The 26288-nt window shown below is 50.0% G+C and overlaps 2 protein-coding genes across 3 annotated transcripts in view; both read left to right on the top strand.

The window, feature by feature from the left end:
• LOC137664063 (alpha-2-macroglobulin-like protein 1) overlaps window positions 1–2045 on the top strand; it is a 41306-nt gene extending 39261 nt beyond the window's left edge. The window contains exons 37-38 of the mRNA XM_068401788.1: window positions 806–863; window positions 1361–2045. Coding sequence (XP_068257889.1) covers window positions 806–863; window positions 1361–2045 — 743 coding nt within the window. The remainder of the gene's footprint in view (window positions 1–805; window positions 864–1360) is intronic.
• On the top strand, window positions 1447–26186 carry PHC1 (polyhomeotic homolog 1). Of its 2 annotated transcripts, none has more exons than XM_068401111.1 (15): window positions 1447–1503; window positions 6217–6373; window positions 6993–7103; window positions 8473–8550; window positions 9338–9487; window positions 10464–10619; window positions 11710–12208; window positions 12529–13289; window positions 15501–15648; window positions 15758–15966; window positions 16564–16678; window positions 17256–17364; window positions 22724–22874; window positions 23479–23710; window positions 24043–26186. In XM_068401111.1, the coding sequence occupies exons 2-15, from the start codon at window positions 6260–6262 to the stop codon at window positions 24195–24197; spliced, it is 2988 nt and encodes a 995-aa protein (XP_068257212.1). In that variant the 5' UTR covers window positions 1447–1503; window positions 6217–6259; the 3' UTR covers window positions 24198–26186. The 2 variants fall into 2 exon arrangements, with proteins under 2 accessions (XP_068257212.1, XP_068257213.1); XM_068401112.1 differs by having other exon boundaries at window positions 10488–10619.
• Window positions 26187–26288: the final 102 nt, after the last annotated feature.

Below are 26288 nucleotides of genomic sequence, written 5' to 3' on the forward strand. Positions count from 1 at the left end.
CTGTGAACTGGTAGTCCAGCACTTTCATTACTGAGCCACATGCAATGTTCTTGCAACACAAAGCTCAAACATGTCATTTGTAGGAGAATTTATGATGCTTATAGCCTCAGCAGTGCTTGAGCTTCTGCACCTTGTATATGTAGATAGAGTATGATTAATTTCTGCTTGTCTTTTGCTTCTCCCCCCACCCCATCCTTGGTGCATGAGCTGTCATCCTTAAAGGAAACTCACTAGCTCTCATAAAGATGAGCCACTGGTCTGACCTCGTAGGGCATTTCTCCTGTTCTTAGAATCAGTCATGCTGACTGCAACACGATTGTCACAACTAAGTTTACCCTAATCGACCACTCTCACCCTAAGCCAGGCAACTGACAGAACTGACATCCTTCGAGAATAATCAAGGGAAGCAAGGCCCAAGTGTCTGCACAGTGCAGCTTCTCTTCTGAAAGTTGCCAGCAAGCTCTGGCACTGGGGTTTCTTTACCCTGTTTATGCAGGTTTCCACTGTGCACCTCTATATGTGCTCTATGTGACCTGGACAGAAAACTTCCCCAGCACCATTATTACTGCCCGCTGTGTCCTGTTTGCTCATCAAAGCTTGTTCCAGCTACTCAGACAAACATTTTACAACCTACACAAAACTACTAACGTTTAACAAGGCTAACCAGCCTCCAGAAGGGCCAATTGCAAAGTGCGTCCCAGCACAGAGGGCACCCGCTCCGCACGGCGAGGAGCACGCTGCGCTGCCATGCAGCCAGGCTGTGATGCTGTCAACATCCTCATGCCTCGGTCCCCTTCCCCTGCAGGCCCGGCAGGAGGCCGCGACCGAGGTACCAAGCCCCCCTTCGCGTCAGGGCCGGGCGGGTGAGCGGGGCGGGCCGCGGCAGCCCCGGCTCCGGGCGAGGCCCAGGCCCCGGCCCCGGCCCCGGAGTTCCCGCCGGGCCTGAACCCAGGCCCCGCCAGGCCGCGGCTACCGTCACCAGGGCAACGGCAAGCGGCGCCCGGGGAAGGCGGTCACGTGCCCGGAAGCGCCTCGAGGGAGGAAGTGACGGCGGGCGGGAGCCCCAGAGGCCGAGATTTAAAATTTAAAAAAAAAAAAAAAAAAAAAGAAAAAAAAAAGGAAAAAAGGGGGCGGAACCGGCCGGCGCGCGTGTGGGCCCCGCCCCGCCGCGCCGGGCCCCCCCGGGGCTGCCCTGCCCTGCCCTGCCCTGCCAGGCCGCGGCCGCGCCAGGCCCGACGGGAGCCGCCGCGAGGTAACGCCCCCGGCCCCGCCCTCCCCCAACAACGGGGCCCCCGGGCACCGCCCCGCCCCGCCCGGCCGGGGCCCGGCCTGGCTGCCCGCGCGCGGGGGGGCGTGTCAGGCGGCGGTGGCGGCCCCGAGGCTCCGGTAGCGCCGGCAGCGCGGGACCCTCGGGCGGGCGCGGGGGCTCCCGGCGGGGCAGGGCGGGGGGCGGCGCCGCTGCCGCTGCGGGCGTGGAGCGGGGCAGTGCCGCGGCGGCTGCAGGTGAGGACGGGCCCGGGGCGCGGGCGGCCGCGGCGGGGAGAGTTCCCCGGGACCGGGGCGGGCTGGAAGTTGACAGCGGCGGCGGAGCAGCCATTGTCTGCCCGGCCCGCTCCCGCCTCCCGGGCAGCTACCGCTCCCCCCCGCCGGTGGCCGGGCGTGAAACACGCGCCTTTCTTCAGCTCCTGGCGGCGGGCATCGTGCGGCGGGTCCCCGCCTCCCGCCACGGCGGAGCTGCGTGCACGGTACATACGTGTTGCAGGCGGGCGGGCAGGGCGCATACGGGCGCCCGCACTCTCTCCGGCGGCTTTAACTTCGCTGCCGGAGTTGCCGGCGGCCTGGGGGGTGCCGCCGCGCCGCCCGCCCCCGCCTCCCCCGCCCCGCTACCGGGTGCCTGCGGCCCCGCTGGCCGGGCGAGGCGCTTGGCGGGGAAAGGCGGGTGTCGGGGCGGGCACGGCGGGGCGGGGAGCAGGTGGTGCGGGGGTCCTGCGGTGCTCGAAGGTCGCGCCTACTGCTGCTCCCGGAGCATCCCAGCGCGGAGTTAAGGTGTCCCGGCAGTTCCACGCCTCTGCCTGTGCCGCTTGGAGACTTGTCTTATAGGGAACCGCAGCAGCAGAGAGAGGAATGCGCCGCAGTCCTGGTTGCTAATTTTTCTCCCCAAAACCTGTGCAAATCTTACTTGTTCGCTAACTTAGTTTCTCAAGGATGAAGTGACAAAACCAGTTATAAGGTTAGAAAATGTTCTGCAGGCAGCAGTCACGTGCCAGGGGGAATCGATGGTGTGAGTGAGTAAAACTTTTCTACCTCCTATCTAGTGTTCAGTGACTAGAGTAGATGTTTGGCCTGACTCTTCTGCTTTTGCACCTGAGAAAGGTCGGGGGCTTGTAGATGGGGCCACCTGTGGTGTTCTTGGTGTGCGCTGAGATAAGCAGCGCAGGTCAGGCTCTGCACTGGCCCGTGTGTTGTCATGCTTGTATTGCTCTGTGAGCTAGTTTTCTCCCTTGGTCCCTTCCTTTCTGCTGTGCTGTCATTCCCTGCCACGGTGTTGACAGGCTTTTTATTCCTCTGTCCCTGCCTCTTAGGGTGCAGTTCTGTGTTAGGCTTAATCCAATTTAGCTGTTGTTCAAAGGTTAATTTCCAGTAAGGGCCACATTGTTACTCTGGGGGGTTTTTCCCCACTGCTGATTATGTTTGCAAGGTGAGCTGGTTAACTCAATCTTTTGAAAAACTTAGTTTTGGTAGGTTATCCATCTTATGGAGCAGCTGGCTGGGTCAAGTGATCTGACAGCCCAGCGATAACTAGATTTTTGTAAGAGGAGGGTGCTGGAAGATGCGCTTGGAGGAGGAGAGAGGGTGAAGTCCATCCTATTTTGTGTGGGAATAGCCTGTGTTTGGATTGGATTACACTAACATGGAGCTGCATCCTTAGATGAACTTGCCTGGGGAAATACTGTGCCTTTTCACTTCTGTGTTTGGAAAGAGTTGCTGGATAACCCTGCTTGCTATGAGGGACTTAAAATTCTTACCGCCCTTCTGCAAAGGGAAGTATGCTTCTCTATCCAGGCCTTCAAAAGGCCTTTTACCTACACAGAGACCAAATTTTTTTGATGCCTCTCATCCCAGAGGTCTTTCAGTAGTATTCTGTTTGTGTTAGGACTTGATTTTAAGATCTAGATCAATGTGGAACTCTCAAAAATGCTAGAAATCGTAAGAAGCAATGCTGCTCTTTACTGAGGAAACACAGATTGGTGGAGCAGAGCACTAAGTCAGAAGCCAGGTTTCTCCTTCTGGTGCAGATCTTGCGGGTACGGGTACGTGCTACAGCTAAAGTGAATCTTAGTTACCTTCTTTTCTCTCTCACTGTCACTTGTGCCATCACAAATGAGCTAATTCAACTCACTGATCTGGCAGAAAATGATGTTTAGGTAGTTTTTCTGAAAAGTTAACAAATTGATCTAGTGAGCACCAGAAGTAAGGGAAGTGCTGGCAGAAACTGGCACAGGGAGATTGAGGGTGGGTGAGAGAACAGGAATTGTCTCCTAATAATGGTAGCCGAGCTACTAGATAACTTGGTGTAATGTGTGTAGCTTCACTCTGACTTGCATTTTAACCCCATTTGAAGTACCTCATTTATCTACCACCATTTCTTTCTTTCAAAAAGTCTGTATTCTTTCCCTTCTCAATTTATTTTCAGGCTTCATTTACTTTTCACAGAATCACAGAATGACAGAATGTTAGGGATTGGAAGGGACCTCGAAAGATCATATAGCCCAATCCCCCTGCCGGAGCAGGATTACCTGGACCATATCACACAGGAACGCGTCCAGGCGGGTTTTGAATGTCTCCAGAGAAGGAGACTCCACAACCTCTCTGGGCAGCCTGTTCCAGTGTTCGGTCACCCTCACCGTAAAGAAGTTTTTCCTCATATTTAAGTGGAACCTCCTGTGTTCCAGTTTGCACCCATTGCCCCTTGTCCTGTCAAGGGATGTCACTGAGAAGAGCCTGGCTCCATCCTCTTGACACTTGCCCTTTACTTATTTATAAACATTAATGAGGTCACCCCTCAGTCTCCTCTTCTCTAAGCTAAAGAGACCCAGCTCCCTCAGCCTCTCCTCATAAGGGAGATGTTCCACCCCCTTAATCATCTTCGTGGCTCTGCGCTGGACTCTCTCTAGCAGTTCCCTGTCCTTCTTGAACTGAGGGGCCCAGAACTGGACACAATATTCCAGATGCGGCCTCACCAGGGCAGAGTAGAGGGGGAGGAGAACCTCTCTTGACCTGCTGACCACACCCCTTCTAGTACACCCCAGGATGCCATTGGCCTTCTTGGCCACAAGGTCACACTGCTGGCTCATGGTCATCCTGCTGTCCACTAGGACCCCCAGGTCCCTTTCCCCTACGCTGGTCTCCAACAGGTCTGTCCCCAACTTGTACTGGTACATGGGGTTGTTCTTGCCCAGATGCAGGACTCTCTGTGGTGCTGTCTCCTGGGGAGAATCTTTAAGGCAATTGTCTTCTCCAGAGCTTTTATGTCCCAGATAGGTGTATCGACCAACTGTTTCTAGCTGTAATAGCGTTGTGCCTGAAGACAGTAGTGGTCAGTTAGAAGGGTTTGTGTGTCTCAGTTGAGGAAAAGATGACGGCAGGGCAGAACTACCACGGCCACTGCTGGAGCAGTGCAGGAAGCCAGTGTTGGATGAGCAGGAGATGCCTGGGCAGGACTTGAGGGCAGAGGTAAAGATGCGTGGGGAAGCCAGGACTTGAGCAGCAGCTATCTGCTTGTCAATTACAGAATTTTCCAGATTTTGAGGAGCAGGTTCAGAGCAGCAGTTCCCTGATTTAGCCAGCCCTCCTCTGCAGTGTTAATGCTGTTGCCCTACTTTAAAGTCACCTGCTGCCCTTAACACTGTTCCAGAGTGAAAAACGTTGTCTGGTAGAGACTATTGTTGCACCTCCTTTTCTGCTGCGCTGGTCTTTTTGTTTACACACCTGGAAAAAGTTGTGTTTGGAGAAGGCTGTGAAACTCGAAATCTGGATTTGAAAAGGTCTAGATACAGGGGCTGTGCCTGTGCTATGGGATCCTGGAAGCCTAGGGGTCTCATTTAGAGGTCTCTCGGGTAGGTTGCAGATGAGCAAGGTGGTGTTTTGGAAAGAAACAGGCTGTCAGTCATATTGAGACTATTGGAAGCTTTTTTTTTTAATGTTACATGGAATTATATCCCTCTAAAAAGACTTTTTTCCAGTGGAATTCTGTTGAACAAATCTAATCATTTTTGTGCTTTCCCTTTTCTGACTCTAACCCCTCCTACCGTTATACCCTGCATAGCCCATGTTTCTTGCTGCAGGAGACTCCCTGATCATCCCAGTGTGTTACTCTTCTGCTAAGCACTCTCTTCAGTCTCCCTTCTCTTCCTCTTGGCTGATGAAAGCTTTCTCCAGTCCTTTCTCAGTCCTCTGGTTCACCACAATTCATCTTTCTGCTGCTGGAAGATCTCTCATGACCTCTTCAACAGCTTTTCCCACACAAGTGTTGCTAGTGGACCCTTCATCCACTCTGCTTCTGACTGTTCCTCCTGAAAGCAGCTCGCCACCACAGGTCCCAGCTTCCAGTCTAATATTCAAGTTATGATCTGTCAGGAACAGCAAGTAGCTGAAAAGTCCATGTGATCAGAGAAACAGCTGAGGGCTGGTGGCTAAACTGGGAGAAGAAGGGACTGAGTTGGTGTATCTGCAATTAGGGTAGGCAGCAGAGTTATGGGATAATTATACCTCTTGTGGAACTGGAGGAAGAGAGGATCAGAAGTTGCCAAAGTGCAGTGGGAGACGCAGAGCACAGTGCAGCTTGCCTCAGTTCACTAGCCTTGAAGGAGAGGTGATCAGGTCTGTAACCAAATGATCGTCTGAATGAGCTGCAGCTGCTCCTTCACTCTGATGCCTTTTTAAGAGTTCAGGCTGCTGTAGCTTCCAACTGTAGCATGGCAATAAAAATATGAGAATGCGTGCATTACATTTCTGACTGTGGTAATAAAAGATTTAAACCATGAGTATAATTTCTGGGTGATTTCGGACCCCCAGCATCCCTGGTCCCCTGTGACGTAGCAAAGCCGCACAAGAAGCCTGGTACTGGGATATTCCAGTAAAAAAGCTGTGTAATGCAGTGAAATACAGTTTGGTTCTTTCTCTAGCCTAACTTAGTCTCCAATTCTCTCGATGTAGATCTGGAGTCCGTCTCAGGCTGAGCTTCTGGGATCCTGTCACCATGGAGACAGAAAGTGAGCAGAACTCCAGCACTACCAGTGGGAGCTCCAGTTCTGGAGGAAGCACCCGTCCTCAGATATCGCAGATGTCTCTCTATGAGCGACAGGCAGTACAGGTGAGATGTGGTTATATTCTGGCATGGGATGTGCATCAGTGGAAGGTGGTGGTGAGCCCTTTTGTGTTCCTCTGAGTTGTCGTGTGTCAAGGTGGGAGCGTGCTCGAAGGACTGTCATGTTTTCAGATTTAGAAATTCTTGTGCTAGGCCTGATCTTTAGTTCCTGTGGCCTGATACTGTGTTTCATGTTTTATAGGTTACTCCTCCAGTGTCCAGCCTCTTAGATTTAATCCATGCTGTGATCCAATAGATTGATTTTAGCCTGCTGTTCTAGAGCAAGTAATTCAGTTTATCATCCCAGTTCCTCTATATAGTATGTATCCTCCATATACATGCTACACTGGAACACTTGTCTGCCTGCTTGAGCATGCACATCCCCAAATTCCTGGCATTTAATTACTTGCAAGTGTGCTTCCTGCTATCCTGGAATACACCTGTGATTCAGTCTGTTACCAGATTTGTAGCTGTACTATGTATTTTGATGTGCTAATCTAGTGACTTTGCTTTTTTCATGGGGTCTAGGATGGTCTCATGGCTGATATTTATTTCTTCATTGCTCTCTCTAATCACATTTCAAGGGCACGCTATTCTTGACAATTGTGTTTTCCTCTTTCTCTAGGCCCTGCAGGCACTCCAGAGACAGCCCAATGCAGCCCAGTACTTTCATCAGTTTATGCTCCAGCAGCAGCTTAACAGTGCCCAGCTTCACAGCCTGGCTGCTGTCCAGCAGGTGAGTTGCCAAGGGGCGGAAGGAGAGGAATGGGATCGTTCTCTGGGAAAGACCCATAGGTTCTCTCTTTATACTGTGGCTTGTGCACCTAGGTCGTCCTGATACAGCTGAGACAATGAGTCCCTAAACACATTGTTTAAAGCTAATACAAACAGCTAGTAAACTGGAAGCCTGATGCAAAGATTCATTTGGTTTTCAGGTACAGAGAAGGGGAAGATAAAATTTGGCATCCCCATCAGGAAACTTGCACTTCAGAGGCCTGTGACTATGCCCCTGCCTCTTCTTTAAATAAAAGATGGGTGGTTAAATCAGCAGTGATGCAGTAGTGTTTAAAAACCGTAATAAAGTTAACCATGGTTTGTTACTTCTCTGAGAATAAACATGGTCTTGTGTGTGTGAAATTTCAGACGATATCCTCTGAATTTTGTGTCTTGAAACTTAGCAGCCCATGTTTTTTTACCAGTTACTAGCAAGGGGCAAGGGGATCTGGGGTAGATCTTGTCCAGCCAGGAAGGTATTTCTTTCATTGAGGTATGTTTGTAGAAATCGAGATATTTTATGATGCGTAATTGTTGAGTGATTTTTCTTTTCTTTAGCAACTTTGCTCACCTGCCAGACTTTATCATCAGTTGAAGATGGATTATGCATGACATGGATACAGTTCTGTCTGTGTAACAATATCTCCATCCGTAGCTGTGCTCCTTGGCTGTTAGTCCAGGATTCAGTTGTTCTCAAAATCCCTACCTGCAGTTCTATAGCATAGAGGGAACAGAATCCTCTCACTAGCTTCGCACAAATCTTAGTTATAAAACTTATTAAACTCGTACAGTGGAATTCCCATGGGATCATAGAGGGAGGAAAAAAAAAAATCTAATTATTTACATTCCTCCACGAACCGTGTGTGCTGTAATCTGAAATTTGTTACTTGGAGTGCTATCACTGCATTGTTACTAAACTGCCTAACAAATTTAGCCCAGCAAATTGCTAATATTGCGGGGAAAATCTGGGTGTTAACAGTGGATTGCAGCATCAGGATGAGGGTTGCAGTGTGTAGCATGACAAGCTGGAGCAACAGCAGGGTGTGTACCCATGGGTGGAAGGACTGGAGGTCATGCACTGTAAGGGTCAGCTGTCCTCTGCCTTGGGTAGTGTGTAGGACTGAACTGGTTGGGGAAGAGGAGGTACCTTGCTGAGTTGCTGCACCTGATTTGTAGGCCACGGCAGACATCTGTAGTGGTTAGATTGTGCTCCTGTTCTCAGGAATGGGAGAAGATGATGATGGGACTAGGTGTTCTGACAAAGCCAAATATTTGGGCTATATTGAAAAGTTTGTTCCAGGTACTCATTTCTTTGTCAATCTCTCTTGCAGGCTACAATTGCAGCCAGTAGACAGGCCAGCTCCCCCAACACCAGCACCCCGCAACAGACCACCACCACCCAGGCCTCTGTAAGTACCTGCTACCTCACACATATATCAAAGCCTCCCTCCCTACCCCTGCCTTGTTCTTTCTCCTCTTTGTCTTTTAGGAAGGCAGTCAGCCAGGGAAACATAGCTTCTAAGAATGCTGGGAATCCACAAGATGCAGACAACTTTGAGGATTTGGGGTGCTATATTATTGGTGGGGGCTGGGGAGACAAGAGAAGGTTTCTCAGTGGGAGAGGCCTCTTAGCTGGAAAGGTAGAGACTGATCTGTCTTTGAGGCTTTGGGGATACTTTGTCATGGATTAGGAGAGGATCAGGAGTTGTAAGAAGGAGAAGGAGTCATGAGCAGCTTGAAAGGGAATGCTTTTTTTTTTTTTTCCTTGGGAAGAGCAGTAGTTTGTTGAATGAGAGGAAGTCTGGTTTTGTAGAGAGTATTGAGGAACTGGGATTTGTTCAGAGAGTAGATGAGTTGGTAGGGTAGAGATTACTTTGTGAGTTTTTTTTCCTTTACTTGAGAGGCTGGACAAAATGATCTATTTCTTTTGGATCTCTTATTGCAGTTGCATGGTAACAGTGATACTCAGGCTCTGCACACAAATGAGGTTAGCATCCAGGGCTTTGGCTAGTTTAGACTGCATAGTCTCTAAGATAAGCCCTCTAAGACAAGAACTTTTTTCTTCTTGGTCTGCTGTGGGATACAGGAAAATACTGTAAAATGTCTGTTCTGGCTCTACCCCAGTAAGTGAATTTGTACTTAACTACTTTGCCTCCATCTCTTCATATATGATTTGGGGCTTTTCTCTGTTTTAAGATCAATTTAGCCACCACATCAGCTGCTCAGCTGCTCAGTCGATCACAGAGTGTGAGTTCCCCCAGCGCCACAACCCTGACGCAGTCTGTGCTCCTTGGGAATACCACCTCACCACCTCTCAACCAGTCACAGGCCCAGATGTATCTCCGGGTAAGAGATGTGTACGCAAAATGTGTCCTGAGCCTGAACCCCACTTCCTAGCCACTTCAGTGTTTTACTGCTTGGGATTACCAACACCTTTGGACTAACTCTAGCTTGAAGGGTGATGCACTATATTTAAACTCAGATGGGAAAGCTCTTGTCCCTGAAACCACAAGTTTGACTCTGGGCTCAGCTTTTGAGGGTAGATGAGCTTTGTATTGTGTGGCTTAGGTGAGATTGTTAAGAACCATGTTTATCTCTGCTCTGCATAGATGTTAAAAGATCCCACGGCACTTCTCACTAGAGTGTAAATGTGACATATATGTCCTAGGCCTTAATATAGCTCACAGAAATAAAGCTACTGTTCTGGTTCAATGCTAGAACAGATATATGGTAAATTACTCTCTTCTATCACTGCTGAGCTCAGGGTCGTAAGTCAGAAGTCAAGTCAGTCTAGAAATATAAATCAACATGAACAAATAGGTCATCCTTTTAATCGCTTTGAAGTGCTGCTAAATAGAAAACATTAGGCTTGACTATATAGTCAGTCTGGGGTTTGGTTACCTACTTGAAAAATATTTTCTGTGTCTCAGTTGACTTCAGATACAGAATGTAATCCCCTTCTTTTCAAGCAGCCCTGATCTTGGATGTATGTCTTTTATCACTGGTTCTCAACCAGTCCCAGATATACATCTGAAAATTCAATGATACTCCAGTCTTTTAGCCAGCCTTGGGCAGTCTGTGGGAGTTAGCCCAGGCCCGTGTTTGATAGAAGAGTGCTTGTTTCCATAAGGAAACTGTTCCCATGTTCCTGCTCCTGAGGATTATGTTCAGTGTTACAGTGCAGGGAAGGTTGGGGGTTTTGCAATGTGTGACATTGCAGACCAGTGTTGCTTTGTAATCTGTTTGCTTGTGGTTCGGTGTCTTTCTTTCTCTCTTCCCCTCTCTTCCTTTCATTCCATATCACCTGACCCTCCCTCAACAGCCACAGCTGGGGAACCTGTTGCAGGTAAACCGGACCTTGGGCCGCAATGTGCCTCTTGCCTCCCAACTCATCCTGATGCCCAATGGGGCCGTGGCCGCTGTCCAGCAGGAGGTACCACCCACTCAGTCTCCTGGGGTCCATGCAGACACAGACCAGGTCAGTGACACTCCCTCCCAGAGTCCTCCCCTTCCCCTGCTTTCTGTCACCCCACACTCTGGTCTTTGTCTCCAGCAGATCAGCCCCAACCTGTGTCCCTATGCAGGCAGGAGATTCTGTTCTCTCTTGCCACTGTTTTTTCATGTTTACTTTTTTGCCTCCAGAGATGGGATTCATTTCTGCTTAAAATTTCTGGGGTGAGCCACAGGCTGGATCAATCCTGTCCTCACAGTTTCTCAATTGTCCTTGTGTGAAAAGAATTGCTGACTTCTATGTCCAGTTTTCAGTCACTCTGCAATAAGAGTGTTTGCCAGTGGTAGTATTCCTTCACCCAGTTGGTTTGTTGTTGTAAAGATGCCGAAGACTGAACAGGCCACAAGGTCATAGCTCCTGCATTCATCTATAAGTAATTCTCCAGGTCAGGGAGCTGCCATGGCTTCCCATTTTCCTTGTCCTATCCCAGTCATTCTTGGAATTTCCAGTTGCTTCATATTTTTCTTGTCTGGAGCACTTTCTTTGAACGGAAGCCAGCCATGATCAAACTTGAAGATAATGTTGCATTTGGAGGAGGAGTAAATACAGAGGATGGCAACACCAAAATGCAGAGAAACTGGTGAAATCAGAAGGGCTGCAGGCCATAAGTAGATCTGTGGGCCTGCTGAGTGGAAAGCCCTGCACAGGGAGAGGAGGCAGGCGGCACAAAAATTGGAAAGGAATGACTGGTCTTGAAAAGAGTATCTCAATGCTTTTAGAGCCATGCTAAACTGGGTCCTACCAATGCAAAGGCATGGCAGGCAGGTCCGAAGGCTGTCCCATGCCTCGGAGAATGGCGGTGTCCTCATGTGCTGTTCAGAAAGTGCCACAAGATCTTTAACTTCCATCAGAGAAGGGGCAGGAGGGAGTTCAGTGTTTCCTAGGGAGGGCTGCGCCTGAGCTTTGCCCTGCAGTGTTAGCCAGCTCCCACAGGAGACTTGAAGCATCAACTTAGACTGCATCCCAGTAGAGTGTGTTGCTTATGTGTACTCTGCCAAAATTCCAGCAAATAACATACGTAAAGCAAACTGATTCTGTTTTGTACATGTGTTTCTAGGTGCAGAACTTGGCAGTGAGGAGCCAGCAGACCTCAGCTGCTAACGCCCAGCTCCAAGGCTCTGCTCAGAAGGCAGCTCTGCCAGGAAGCTCCCAGGCTTCGGGCTTACCGCAGGCCACCAGCACGGGCCAGACCTTGGCAGTGGCTCAGGCCTCCTCTGGCAGCGCAGGCCAGTCCCTCAACTTGAGCCAGGGGGCAGCAGGCAGCAGTGGTGTCTCTGGGTGTGTGGTGGCAAGTGGTGGGAGCCAGACCTCAACGGGATTGAGCCAGACCTCCTCGGCAGGTGCCGCTGGCAGTTGCCAAAGGAAAGGCACAGGGGTGGTTCAGCCGTTACCAGTAGCAGCTGCCCAGGCTGTGACTGTCAGCCAGGGAAGCCAGACGGAGACAGAGAATGCAGCCACAAAGAAGGGCGAAACAGAGAGCGGTGGACAGCAAACGGTGGGCATGAACCTGACCAGGACTGCTACACCAGCACCCAGCCAGACGTTGATCAGCTCAGGTAAGTGCAGACCTGTACCTTCTCTTCAAGCCCATTGGGCTTTTGCAAGAGTGTCATTTGAAAGCCCAGTGGTGAGAGGTTTCCCAACATGCTTCCTAGCCTCTGGGCTCCCGGAGGCTTGTCTCTAGAGGTTTTCCCTCTCTATTAGCAAAAGAAGTTGATTTAGTCCATCATGTCCTCTGCCAGTAAGCTGTCAGTCATTTTGGAGCTTAATGGCTCAAACCAGTGCAGTGGCTGCCTGCCTTTTTTCTGCTGTTGTTTCCAGCTGCACTGTTGCTAACTTTTGTGCTTTCCTCGTTTCCCACTCTGTGTTTGTATAGCCACATATACGCAGATCCAGCCACACTCGCTGATCCAGCAGCAGCAGCAGATCCACCTGCAGAAGCAGGTGGTGATCCAGCAGCAGATCGCCATTCATCATCAGCAGCAGTTCCAGCACCGCCAGTCCCAGCTCCTCCACACGGCCACCCATCTTCAGCTGGCCCAACAGCAGCAACAGCAGCAAGCACCATCTCTGACCCAACAGCAGCAGCAAGCTCAGCCTCCACAGCAGCAGGCTCCACCTCAAAACCAGCAGCAGGCTCAGACCCTTGTGGTGCAACCTATGTTGCAGTCCCAGGCGCAGCCTGTGCAGCTCCAGCAGGACAGTCCTTGCCAGCCAGCCACCAAGTCACCTGTTCCAATTCAGTCAAAATCTCTAGTCACCCCCATCAAACCACCTCATCTTGGGCCTGCCAAAATGTCAGCAACACAGCAGCCTCCACCACACATCCCAGTACAGGTGGTGGGTACTCGGCAGCAGGGCTCAGGCCAAGCCCAAGCACTGGGTTTGGCTCAGATTGCTGCAGCAGTGCCGACATCCCGGGGAATGCCAGCCGTGGTCCAGCCTGTTTCCCAAGCCCATGCTGCTTCCCCATCATCATCTTCAGCTCCAGCATCCTCACAGGAAGCTCCTCCTCTCACCACAGGGATGAATTTGGCACAAGTTCAAGCCACGGCCCACATGGTGAAGAGCCCAGCCTCCTCTCCAGTTGTGGCTCAGATGCCAGCAGCATTCTACATGCAGTCTGTCCAGTTGCCAGTAAGTGATACCATTGAGAAGGAGAATAGCATATGGATTCTCTTTATTCATTCCTAGGACACCAATCGCAGTCCAGGCCCAGGTCAGTGGGATGAGATGGGTAAGGGGTTTGGGTAAAGGGATGTGGAGACTTTTTCCTCTCAAAAACACTAACTCTAATCCAACCCTTGGGGTTACTGACTACAAGCATTTCTCTTCTGCATTATCATTCAAAGGCTTGCATGAAGTAAATAGGTGAGACTCAGACCCTGCCCCAAATGGGGTAAGTGTCCACATCACATACCAAATATCACATTTAACAATGTGCGTTGACCTTGGCTGGCTGCTGGGTCACCACCAAGCTGCTCTATCACTCCCCCTTCACAACAGGACAGGGGGAGAAAAATACAATGAAAAGCTTGTAGGTCGAGATAAGGACAGGGAGATCACTCACCAATTACTGTGACGGGCAAAACAAACTCAGTTTAGGGAAATTAATTTAATTTATTGCCAATTAATCAGAGTAGGATAATGAGAAATAAAAACAAATCTAAAAAATATATCCCCCCCCCACCCTTCTTCTGGGCTCAACTTCACTCCCAGCTCTTCTACCTCTTTCCCCTGAGTGGTGCAGGAGGACAGGGAATGGGGGTTGTGGTCAGTTCACGACGTTTTTTCTCTGCCACTCCCTCCTCATGCTTTTCCCTTGCTGCAGCGTGGGGTCCCTCCCATGGGATACAGTCCTTCACAAACTTCTCCAACGCAGGTCCTTCCCACAGGCTGCAGTTCTTCATGAACTGCTCCAGCATGGGTCCTTTCCACGGGGTGCAGTCCTTCAGGAACAGACTGCTCCAGCATGGATCCCCCATGGGGTCACAAGTCCTGCTGGCAAACTGGCTCCAGTGGGGGCTTCTCTTTCCGTGGGTCCACAGGTCCTGCCAGGAGCCTGCTCCAGTGCGGGCTAGCTCCTCATGGAGTCACAGCTTCCTTCAGGGTACATCCACCTGCTCCGGCGTGGGGTCCTCCATGGGCTGCAGATGCATGTCTGCTCCACTGTTAACCACCATGGGCTGCAGGGGGACAGCCTGCCTCACCATGCAGGGGAATCTCTGCTCTGGTGCCTGGAGCCAACTTCCCTTCCTTCTTCACTGACCTTGGTGTCTGCAGGGTTGTTTCTCTCGCATACTCTCACTCCTCTCTCCCGTCTGCTGTTGTGCAGTATTTTTCACCCTTTCTTAAATGTTATCACAGAGGTGCTGCCAGTGTCGCTGATGGGCTCAGCTTTTGCCAGCAGTGGGTCTGTCTTGGAGCCAGTGGGAACTGTCTCTGTTGGACATGGGGAAAGCTTCTGGTGTCTTCTAATAGAAGTCACCCCTGCAGCCCCCCCTGCTACCAAACCCCTGCCACATAAACCGAATCCAAACAATAACTGGCCTCTTTGTTGTCTCTCTGAGGAGAGAGACGAAAGCTGAGTGGGCCATGAAGACTGAACTCCCCGCTCCTCACTAGGTGTGGATACCTCTGGGTCAGAGACCCCTTGGTGTGTGGTACCAGACACTGAGTCTAGGGCTTAGAGAATCCCCCAGCAACAGGCCGTGCAGAGGAAAATAAAGATGGCTCATGTTCCACAGGCCTTGTCCATGCTGCTGTGAATTGTCCAGCTAGGGCCTGCCTAACTCCCTGGAACAACAGCACTTTTCCAGCTCAGAAATCCTTAGCCAGTTGCTGAGACTTTTTCTAAACTCTGGCTGCTTCTTCAGGAAGGTATCACAGGATTTGTCTGATTTTTAGAGTGGTGGGACAATTCTGCTCTCAACAAACATGTGTCACCTACTCTTTTGACTCTCCTTCATTGAAGCTGATCTGATTTAGCCAAAAGCCTGTTTGGAAACTGCTGGGTGACTGCCATTCCATTTCCTTCTTCCTGGAGTAATCCTTTGAGGTTCACACAGTGTCTTGGTATTTTCTCAATGTATCAACATGAATTGAGACACCAGATCCTAGTCACAGTGGTATGGTAGTGAGTCTTCTGAAGTTTTGCTTCCTGCTAGGCAAATGCTTCTAAGTAGAGGTATGAACTGTGAGGGAGCTAGAGGCATCTCCAGGAGAAGAAATCAGGCTGGAAACGAAGTATGATGGAGCAGGATGCATCTTCCTTTTGCCCTCGATCTGTCTTGTTCTTTGCTTTGGAGCTCCTCTACTCTGCTTACGTGTTCCTCTTTATTCACGCAGGGTAAGTCTCAGACCTTAGCAGTAAAGCGCAAGGCGGAGTCAGAGGAGGAGAAGGAGGAGTCACCTAGTGTCACTGCATTGCTGCCTGCCAGGTCCTCTCCTGTGACAGACAGCCCCAAAAACATGGAGGAGAAGAGTGGCCTTGGAGGTGAGGTACAAAGGAAAGCTCTGCTTGTGTGTAATAATGATCTGATCTTGTATTCCATTTGACGTAGATGGAGCAAAGGTAACTGACTCTTGTGCTGTTAACTTCCCAGATAAATCTGATCCTGCTGCCATTGCAACCCCAAAGACCACCTCAAGTGAAGGAGCATCAGTCACCCCCACCTCTGCTCCCACCCCAAACCTGGCAATGGTGTCACGTCAGATGGGAGACTCCAAACCCCCACAAGCCATCGTCAAGCCCCAGATCCTCACACACATCATTGAAGGCTTTGTCATCCAGGAAGGAGCAGAGCCCTTTCCGGTAGGGATTTTCTGCTGTGGGGAAGGAGGTGTGGTGCCCTCTTGGGAGGGTGGTGGGCTTCCATCTTTGGACGGGAGTTTCTTTCCCCATATTCCAACTCAGTGTTTTTAGCCTGATTCACAGACAGTGAAGAGTAAGGGAAAGGATGGATGTGTCATGCATGAAGCAAGGCATTAAGTGGTGGCATTAAAGAGGATGGGTTGGAAGGAGTAAAACAGGTGTGATGGAAACTGTTTTGTCCAGTAGTCCCCAAAGCAATAATTTATGCAGGAATGGTAAGACGGTTCTTCTCTCTGATTTTTAGTGAGGGAAAGATGCACTGCAGTTTGAACAAGCAGCAAGTGAAGTTAAAGCAAATACAGGGAAATGCAGTTACATGGAATTGCAGGATATTCAAGGTACTTGGTGATCTTTGAATGAACCACCAAGCCTGTGAGTCAGGAAGGAGTAATAATTTCGTTCAGCATCTCTCGTTCCCTAGTAGGCAGAGGGATTCTTCTGAGCTGTAATAAGGTGTGAGTGGCATATACCTTGCAGAGGGCAGTGGACATGGAGCATCCTTTACCGATGGGCCCAACTCTTTCTCTTCCTGTCCAGGTGGGTTGTTCTCAACTGCTGAAAGAATCTGAGAAACTGCTGCAGAGAGAGGCACCTTCTGGCCAGAGTGAAAACTTGTCCAGCAATTCTCCGGGAGGGGACAGTGCTTCTATGGGTGAGTTTCAGCACCAGGATGCCTAGCTAGTGTTACTGAAAGTTTCTGCTCTCTGATACTGTATTACTAACTTTATACATTATGGACTTGTATCTCTTCCTGCTAACTCCTTAGAGACTCAAGCTGTGGACCTTGGATCTCCTTTTCTAGAGTGCAAGAAGACAATACTTTGTTGTTGTTGTTAATATGATTTGACACACCCTGTGTCAGTAGTAAGCAGGAGAATCTGAACTGTGCCTGTCTGTAATGACTCTGAAGGCTGTGAAGGATGTATGGACACAGCAGAGAGTGCAGTGATGGAGAATTTCCCGCACAGCCTTGTAGGATATGAGAGATGTGCTATTTCAGTGAAACGCTACTGACAAGGGGAAAAAAACTGCTCTGTTCAATATCCTGGGGGCCTAATTAGTGGAGCTTCTGCCTCTCTTTCCCCAGCTTCTTCCCCAAGTTAACTGCTTAGTAGATTCAGTAGAGAATAGTGCTTGGAATCTGTCTGCTCAGAAGAAGGGTGGCAGAATTGTGTGTGATCTGCTTCAGTTCAGGTCATCAGCTGGTGTGTATCTCTTCATTTCACTAGAGCTTGATAAGAAGGCAAACTTGCTGAAGTGCGAATACTGTGGGAAGTATGCCCCAGCAACCCAGTTCCGTGGCTCCAAGAGGTTTTGTTCCATGACCTGTGCTAAAAGGTAATCGTAAGACATAATCTTCCTTTTCTCTGACTATACATTCTATGGAACTGGGCATGTGCCCCTTCTCTAAGTAGTGTCCAGCACTTCAGTACATTTAATCCTCCTTCCATGGGATAAACTGGCCACAGAGATCCTTTAGGACTCTAAATGATTTGTCAGTGCTTCTGGATCTGGAGAGGTGAGTGTGGTGTTGAGTGTAAAGAGGATTTCTGACTTGCTCAGAAAATGAAATGGGAAGGGGGAAGTTCTTGGGCTCCAAAGAACCTCTCTTCACTCACAGAATCACAGAATCACAGAATGTTAGGGATTGGAAGGGACCTCGAAAGATCATCTAGTCCAATCCCCCTGCCGGGGCAGGATTGCCTAGACCATATCACACAGGAACGCGTCCAGGCGGGTTTTGAATGTCTCCAGAGAAGGAGACTCCACAACCTCTCTGGGCAGCCTGTTCCAGTGTTCAGTCACCCTCACCGTAAAGAAGTTTTTCCTCATATTTAAGTGGAACCTCCTGTGTTCCAGCTTGCACCCATTGCCCCTTGTCCTGTCAAGGGATGTCACTGAGAAGAGCCTGGCTCTATCCTCATGACACTTGCCCTTTACATATTTATAAACATTAATGAGGTCACCCCTCAGTCTCCTCTTCTCTAAGCTAAAGAGACCCAGCTCCCTCAGCCTCTCCTCATAAGGGAGATGTTCCACTCCCTTAATCATCTTCGTGGCTCTGCGCTGGACTCTCTCTAGCAGTTCCCTGTCCTTCTTGAACTGAGGGGCCCAGAACTGGACACAATACTCCAGATGCGGCCTCACCAGGGCAGAGTAGAGGGGGAGGAGAACCTCTCTTGACCTGCTGACCACACCCCTTCTAATACACCCCAGGATGCCATTGGCCTTCTTGGCCACAAGGCCACACTGCTGGCTCATGGTCATCCTGTTGTCCACTAGGACCCCCAGGTCCCTTTCCCCTACGCTGGTCTCCAACAGGTCTGCCCCCAACTTGTACTGGTACATGGGGTTGTTCTTGCCCAGATGCAGGACTCTACACTTGCCCTTGTTATATTTCATTAAATTTCTCCCCGCCCAACTCTCCAGCCTGTCTAGGTCCCTCTGAATGGCTGCGCAGCCTTCCGGTGCGTCAGCCACTCCTCCCAGTTTTGTGTCATCAGCGAACTTGCTGACAGTGCACTCTAATCCCTCATCCAAGTCATTAATGAATATATTGAATAGAACTGGTCCCAGAACCGACCCTTGAGGGACTCCGCTAGACACAGACCTCCAACTGGACTCTGTCCCATTGACCACCACTCTCTGGCTTCTTTCCTTCAGCCAGTTCACAATCCACCTCACTACCCGATCATCCAGACCACACTTCCCCAGTTTAGCTGCGAGGATGCTGTGGGAGACCGTGTCAAACGCTTTACTGAAATCGAGATAGACCACATCCACAGCTTTACCATCATCTATCCACCGGGTAACATCCTCATAAAAGGCTATCAAGTTGGTTGAGCATGACTTCCCCTTGGTGAAGCCATGCTGAGCGCCCCTAATGATCCCCCTATCCTTGATGTGCCTAGAGACAGAACCAAGGACAAGTTGTTCCATCACCTTTCCGGGGATGGAGGTGAGGCTGACCGGTCTATAGTTACCCGGGTCCTCCTTCTTGCCCTTTTTGAAGACTGGAGTGACATTCGCTTTCCTCCAGTCCTCAGGCACCTCTCCCGTTGCCCACGACTTAGCAAAGATGATGGAGAGTGGCCTAGCAATGACTTCCGCCAGCTCCCTCAGCACCCGTGGGTGCATCCCATCAGGGCCCATGGATTTATGGACGTCCAGATTGCTTAATTGGTCCCTGACCCAGCCCTCATCTACCAAGACAGATTCCTCCTCTATCTTGACTTCTTCTGAGGCCTCAGGTGTCCGGTGCTCCTCAGGACAGCCTCCAGCAGTATAGACAGAGGCAAAGAAGGCATTCAGTAACTCCGCCTTCTTTTCATCCTCTGTCTCCAGGACCCCCACCTCATTCATCAGTGGGCCTACATTGCCTCTAGTGTTGGCTTTACCTGCAATGTATTTGAAGAAGCCCTTTCTGTTGTCCTTGACCTCTCTTGCAAGGTTTAATTCCAAGGAGGCCTTAGCTTTCCTAGTTGCCTCCCTACATCCTCTGACAACAGACTTATATTCCTCCCAAGTGGCCAGCCCCTCCTTCCATGATCTGTACACCCTCTTCTTCCACTTGAGTTTGCCCAGCAGTTCCCTGTTTAACCATGCAGGTCTCCTGGTACCCTTCCTTGACTTCCTACCTGTTGGGATGCTCTGATCTTGAGCTCGGAAGAAGCAGTCCTTGAATGCTAACCAACTATCTTGAGCCCCCTTACCTTCTAGTACCTTGTCCCATGGGATTTCCCCTAGCAATTGCTTGAAAAGGCCAAAGTTGGCCCTCCTGAAGTCCAGCGTTGCGATTCTGCTAGCTATTCTGTTCCTGCCACATGAGATCCTGAACTCTACCATCTCATGGTCACTACAACCAAGGCTGCCCTCAACCTTCACCTCTTCAACCAGACCCTCCTTGTTAGTGAGGATAAGATCCAGCAGCGCTCCTCTCCTAGTTGGCTCATCCACCATTTGCATCAGAAAGTTATCATCAATGCACTGGAGGAACCTCCTGGACTGGGGATGGCTGGCTGAGTAGGCCTCCCAGCAAATATCAGGGTAGTTGAAATCCCCCACAACAACCAGGCCCTGTAATTGCGAGACTGCTCTCAGCTGCCTGTAGAAGGCCTCATCACCCTCCTCATCCTGATCCGGTGGCCTGTAATAGACACCCACAACAGTATCACCCCTGCCAGCCTGCCCCTTAATTCGCACCCACAAACTCTCAACTCGCTCCTGATCCGCCCCTGGACAGAACTCAATACATTCTAGCTGCTCACTCACATAAAGAGCAACTCCACCACCTCTCCTTAGCGGCCTGTCTTTCCTGAACAAGACATAGCCATCCATGACCACATTCCAGTCATGCGATTTGTCCCACCAAGTCTCTGTAATTGCCACTAGATCATAGCCCCCCGACCGAACACGGATTTCTAACTCCTCCTGTTTATTCCCCATGCTGCGTGCATTGGTGTACAGGCATTTCAGGGAGCAAGCTGAGCACACTGATTTCACCCCAGGGGGATGGGAGGCCTCCTGGTCTACCTCAACACTAGAGCGTTGCCCCAGTGGTGCAAGCCCAGCTACTACCCCATCCCCCTTCGAATCTAGTTTAAAGCTCTCCGAATGAGCCCTGCTAATTCCTGTCCCAGAACCCTTTTGCCCCTAGGACATAAACCTTTCCCATGTATCACTGTCACACCTGTTGTCTTATAAAACCAGCCATTATCAAAGAACCCAAAGCCCTGCCTGTAGCACCAGTCTCGTAGCCAGGCGTTAATAGAGAGAATCCTACTATTCCATCCCACGTCATCACCTGAAAATGGAAGGAGGGAGGAGAAAACAACTTGTGCCCCAGACTCTTTCACCAACCGTCCTAGGGCCTTGTAGTCTTTTTTCATCCCCCTCAGACTACGGGATGCAGCTTCTTCCCCACCTGTCTGCAAGATCAGCAGGGGGTAGTAGTCTGTGGCCTTCACCAGATTGGGGAGTTGCCTGGTGATATCCCTGATTCGGGCTCCAGGCAGGCTGCAGACCTCCCTGTGATGGGGGTCAGCTCTGCATATTGGGCCCTCAGATCCCTTTAGGAAGGAGTCTCCAACCACTAAAACTCTTCTCTTCTTCCTTGTGGAGGAGGTAGCTATATGCCTGTCAGGTTTTTCTGACTGTGGTGGGACCTCTGATATAGGTTGCCTCTCCACCACATCCCCATTGGACCAGCTGTATTCCATTAGGGCTTCATATCTATTGCTCAGAGGCACCTGTGGAGGGAAGGTAGGCAAGGAGGGCACTCGCCTTTTGCCACGGCCATAGACTTTGCCTCCACTCACTCCTCTCCTCTAGGTTATCGTTTTCCACCTGAGAGGGGCAGAGTACAGGGGTCCCTCGATCCTGGGAGCTCTCCGGCAGGTGCTCCCATTTTTGTTGCAGGGAGGGTAGAGCCTGGCTCCACCAGTCTATCTCCATTTCAGCCTCCCGAATGCTCCTAAGCCTTTCTACTTCGGGTTGAAGCCTTTCAACCTGGCTTTGCAGCTGTGCTGCTCGGCCGAGCAGATCATCTACTTGCTCACAGTGCACACAGCCCCCTGACACCACAGAGACGGTGTAGCATTCCCTGCAGCCTGCAACCTGCACCATCGCCTCCTTCCGTGGGAGCTCTGCCTGGGTTCCCACATCTATTTTGGTCTTCTTCCACCGGGTAGATACCATTGTTCTTTCACTGAACTGGGAAATACCTGTTGGTGCCACCCCTGGTTCACAGCTCCTTGGCACCTTCCTCGCCTTGTGCACTGGGAGGGAGTCAGCGCCCTCCCCAACGAGCTGCAAACGACTGCAGCCTCTCCTGCCCTGGAGGAGCCTCTCCTGCCCTGGGACACACCCAGTCACTGCTGACTCACACAGGCACTGCTGAGTCTCCCTCTTCCCTCTGGGCAGGGACTAGTCCCTGTCCTCCAGGAGACTTTTTATCACCCGATAACAGGGGGTGGAGCATTTAAATCGCTTAAATCGCCCGCGGTGCCTCTGCGGTGCCTCCGGCTACGCCCCCTCCTCTCCTGATTCGTTGCTGGGAACCTCCGGGTCCGGGTCCGGGGTCAGGGGGAAGCAGCTTGGGGCTGATGCTCGCGGGGGACTCAGGGGGGGCCCGGAGTACGAAAAACCGCCCGGTTAAGCCCGATGTCGCCCTCGCCCCCGCACTAACCTCAAGTCGCTGCCGCCGCTTTCGCTGCTGCCGCCGCTGTCAGCAGTGCTCCTCTCCTAGTTGGCTCATCCACCATTTGCATCAGAAAGTTATCATCAATGCACTGGAGGAACTCAAATGTACATTTCACTGACTAAATGAATGCATACTGGTAGCTGTCTGTTGCCTTGGTACTAAACAAAGACACAAGAGAGCATTGGGGAAAAAACATGGGGAGAAGTTACGACTAGTCATTGCTGCCTCCTATTGATAGCAGAGTGCTTGTTATGGGTCTTTTTTCCCTTAGGGGAATGACTTAATTGACCCTTCAGATGTTAGATCGAGACTCTGGTGTCCAAATATTACTTGTGTCAGAAGTCTGGACTGGTTCCTTCCAAGGGGGAGTGTTAGAAGGAGGAGGAACAGAACTTGATGGTAAGGAGGAGTTTTATCCCCATCTAGAGCAAGGAGAAGCAGTAGGTTTAGGTAGTTGCTGTTCCCTAACTGCTGCTCTGCTTCTACTTACTTGAGGTACAATGTCAGCTGCAGCCATCAGTTTCGGCTGCAGAGAAAGAAGATGAAGGAATTCCAGGAAGCTAACTACGCTCGTGTGCGCCGACGGGGACCACGGCGCAGCAGCTCTGAAATCGCTCGAACAAAGATCCAGGGCAAGCGCCACAGGGTAAGGACATGGTCTTGTTTGCCTCTGTCGAGGCAGATCTCAGTGTAAAAGTTGTCACTGCTGGATGTACCACTTTCTCGCAGTGGATGCAGTCGCACAGGATGTGCCAAGTGCACAGTGACACAGTTGTTACACAAGGCACAGTGAGCTGTTCTAATTGCTCATCAACTGCAAAAAGTGGATTCACATTTGTACTTGTTCTATTCACTCTGTGTTCACTCCCGCCTGTGTCTTGGAGGTCTCAGTGAGTGGGATCAGCTGACAGCCTTGGTAGAAAACAATCCATTTTTCCCATTTGATTTTCATTCTTCCACATGAATTATTTGAATCAGATTATAGAAGGATCAAATGAGCTTCAGAGCTGATGTGAGGAAGATAAATGGACTGGCGGAGGATGGGGAGAAGGAAGAGGAAGGGAGGCGAGAATAAAGTCTCCCCTTTCTGGCATCAGGGACCTCTCCTGTCAGCTGCCCCCAGACCAACAGCTTGAGACAGTTTCCCAGACTGTTGGGACAACTTCTGCTGTTCCCAGTGTCTTGTTTTGCACCTAGTAATTGTGAATTTCTTACAAAGCACCTTTTTTTTCTTTCCTGTGGGCTTGTAGGGCCAGGAAGACTCAAGTCGAGGCTCTGATAACTCCAGCTATGATGAAGCTTTGTCCCCTACATCTCCAGGACCCCTGTCAGTAAGGGCCAGTCATGGAGAGAGGGACCTGGCAAACTCTAGCATGGCCCCACCTACCCCAGATCTACATGGCATCAACCCAGTCTTCCTGTCCAGCAATCCCAGTCGTTGGAGTGTGGAGGAAGTGTACGAGTTCATTGCATCACTGCAAGGTGAAGTTAAGATCCTCTCCTGCAGTCCTGTGATCCAGTAGCATGGGGAAATTTGTTGGTTCTCTTTCTGGAAAGAAAGTGTTGCCAATGGTGCCTGGCACTTTTATTGTACTTTTGTACATGTTTCTGAATTGGAGTAGGTCATACAGATGGATCACTTGTACTTCTCAAGTAGCCTCTGTCCTCAGGCAGCCTGTGGAGTAGGGTGGGGAGGGGGGTTGGTTAGATTCCTAGCTTGCTTTCTGTACCTGCCAGAGGCCCAAAGAGTGTGAACGAGGGGAGTGCCCAGGGCACATCTGTTTTTTCAGTGCTGGTTTTTTTTGGTTTCACAGGTTGCCAGGAGATTGCTGAGGAGTTTCGGTCACAGGAAATTGATGGCCAGGCCCTGTTGCTTCTGAAGGAGGAACACCTCATGAGTGCCATGAACATCAAGCTGGGACCAGCTCTCAAGATCTGTGCCAAGATCAATATCCTCAAGGAGACCTAATAGCTCTGAAGCCAGAGGTCTCACTTTTGCTCTGACCCCAGAGCAGCTGCCAGCTTTGGAGCATCCTGCTGGGGCTGGGGAGAATGGGACAGTCCCCTGTGGTCTTGCATTCAAGAAGAATGAGAAGGAATTTAACAGATTGAAACTGCCATGCACAAGCCCATGTCTTGGTCTTTTAATGGTGCTACAAGGGGGAGGAAAAACTCCCACCTGGGGCCTTGAAACATCTTTCCTTCTTCCTTATTTTGAATATGCCTCTCCTATATACCACATAAAGACGGGAAGGGGACCTCTTTCTGTCTTAGCAGACTTGTGAACGGGAACTGCCCTCACCCCTTTTTGCTACAGCAGGTCTGCTAGGTCTTAGTTTTGAATCTCACTGTGCCAGAACTTGAGGCATAGAAGAGCCGGCCCCGCGTGGACATTGGGAGCAGCTGTGCTTGGAGCGTTTAGGAAGGGGAAGTAGTAAATTCCAAGTGATAGAGGTGGACAAACAAGCATTTGAGCAAAAGTGGCTGCTGCTGTTCCACTCTTAAAAAACATACCTAGGCTGTTCATGAACTGGGTTTAATAGCCATTCCAGCACACATACCAAACTTAAAAGGCCTGTGGCAATAGGAGCTGCCTTAGCTTTACTGACCTCTGTAGACATGCAGAGTGAAGACAAAGTGTTGCAGCAGCTATTCGCTCCAGATGCTCCTCTCTGAACCAGTCAGGAGGATTTATCCTGAGTACTTATGACAAGGTGATGGGAAAATCGAAGGGGAGGGCAATTGTCTTACATTAGGGAACACTGCAGCACTAGGTTTGTCTCCCCATTGTGCTAGGGCATAATTTACAGATCCAAAGCAGTCTCCAGAAGCGCCAAGGCTCTTCATAAAATGGGCTGGGGTTTTGGTTTTTTTTTTTTTTGTTTGTTTGTTTGGGTTTTTTTGTGTCCTCTTACCAGGTTGTATTATTTTTGTCTCTGTCTTCATTATCCTCAGGAGAGCTTACGGGGCAAAGTTTAAGCTGGCAGGATTGTATTGCTTGCCTCAGCCTATTTTTTTGTTTGTTTGTTTGTTGATGTTGTGAAACAAATATTTGTTTTCCTCAGTTAAAAAAAACCCACAAAACCACACCCTTCAACAACTGAATACTAATCCTTTAATGCTACTTCTCCTTTCTAAGGGGTAGAATTGGGTTTTTTTTTAAGGACCAAATGTGGTATTCTGAAGTTTTGTAACCAGATTGCCAAAGGTGAAAACCTGGGGAGAGTTAGTTATTCTCTTCCAGAAGCACTTCTGCTTCGAACAAACAGGCAAAAAACTTGAAGAAATGACACAAAGCATGAAGAGGTAAGTGCCCCCTAGAGCCAAATACATGAAAGCAAGATGATTTGATAAACCATGTGTCTCAGATTTTCTGTTTTCAGAAGTTTAACAGGAATAGTTGAATCCGTAAGACTGTTATGTGTGGACAGCACCTACTCTTGCAGGAAAGCTGTAGGGGCATGGGAGGAGGCCTAACAGCATAGGTAGGAAAACATTAGAGATCTTTGGAATGGGCTCTTTATTGACCCATGTTAGAAAAAGAGAGGAGGGAGAGTGCTTAGAGCATGGATAAAATGTGGCAGCAGCTTTCTAGTCTTAACTGTACTGTTGAAACTCACTTTAATGACATCCTTGTTCCTGTGAGAGAAGCCTTGTGGGGCTTCTTGAATGAAAACAGGCCCAAAGGAAGCTGCCCATGCTTGCCCCCTAATAACACTATTTGGTCTGATGTAATTTTGGGGGCAGGGAAGGGGGAGGTTAGAATCTCTTAACAGCAACCAGCAGAGGAAGGCTGCTCTTAAACTGTTTTATCCTTAGCAGGCTGGGTGTGATGAAACTCCTTAGTTTGACCCTTGGCAGGGTAGGCAGGCAGCTAGCCTGCCTACGTTACTAGCTACTTCTGAGGACCGGATTTTATTTCAGTCAAATGGGAAGGATTCACTTCTTCACTTCATGTTCAGTGTTCTTAATAAAAAAATGCTTGTTCAGGTTTTGTAGGTCTGTCTGCTTTTTAACCCCCCTCCCCAACCTGAACATTAACCTAGTGTTTGAGAAGTAC

Source organism: Nyctibius grandis, chromosome 5 (assembly GCF_013368605.1).
Source record: "Nyctibius grandis isolate bNycGra1 chromosome 5, bNycGra1.pri, whole genome shotgun sequence".
NCBI classification, from domain to species: domain Eukaryota; kingdom Metazoa; phylum Chordata; class Aves; order Nyctibiiformes; family Nyctibiidae; genus Nyctibius; species Nyctibius grandis.

What these genes read in the sequence shown, in the direction of transcription:
- PHC1 (XM_068401111.1), top strand. Translation starts at nt 6,260, where the DNA reads ATGGAGACAGAAAGTGAGCAGAACTCCAGCACTACCAGTGGGAGCTCC. An exon ending in AGGCCCAGATGTATCTCCGG is followed by an intron (nt 9,488 to 10,463) that starts GTAAGAGATGTG and finishes CTCCCTCAACAG; the next exon opens with CCACAGCTGGGGAACCTGTT. An exon ending in AAGGAGCAGAGCCCTTTCCG is followed by an intron (nt 15,967 to 16,563) that starts GTAGGGATTTTC and finishes CTTCCTGTCCAG; the next exon opens with GTGGGTTGTTCTCAACTGCT.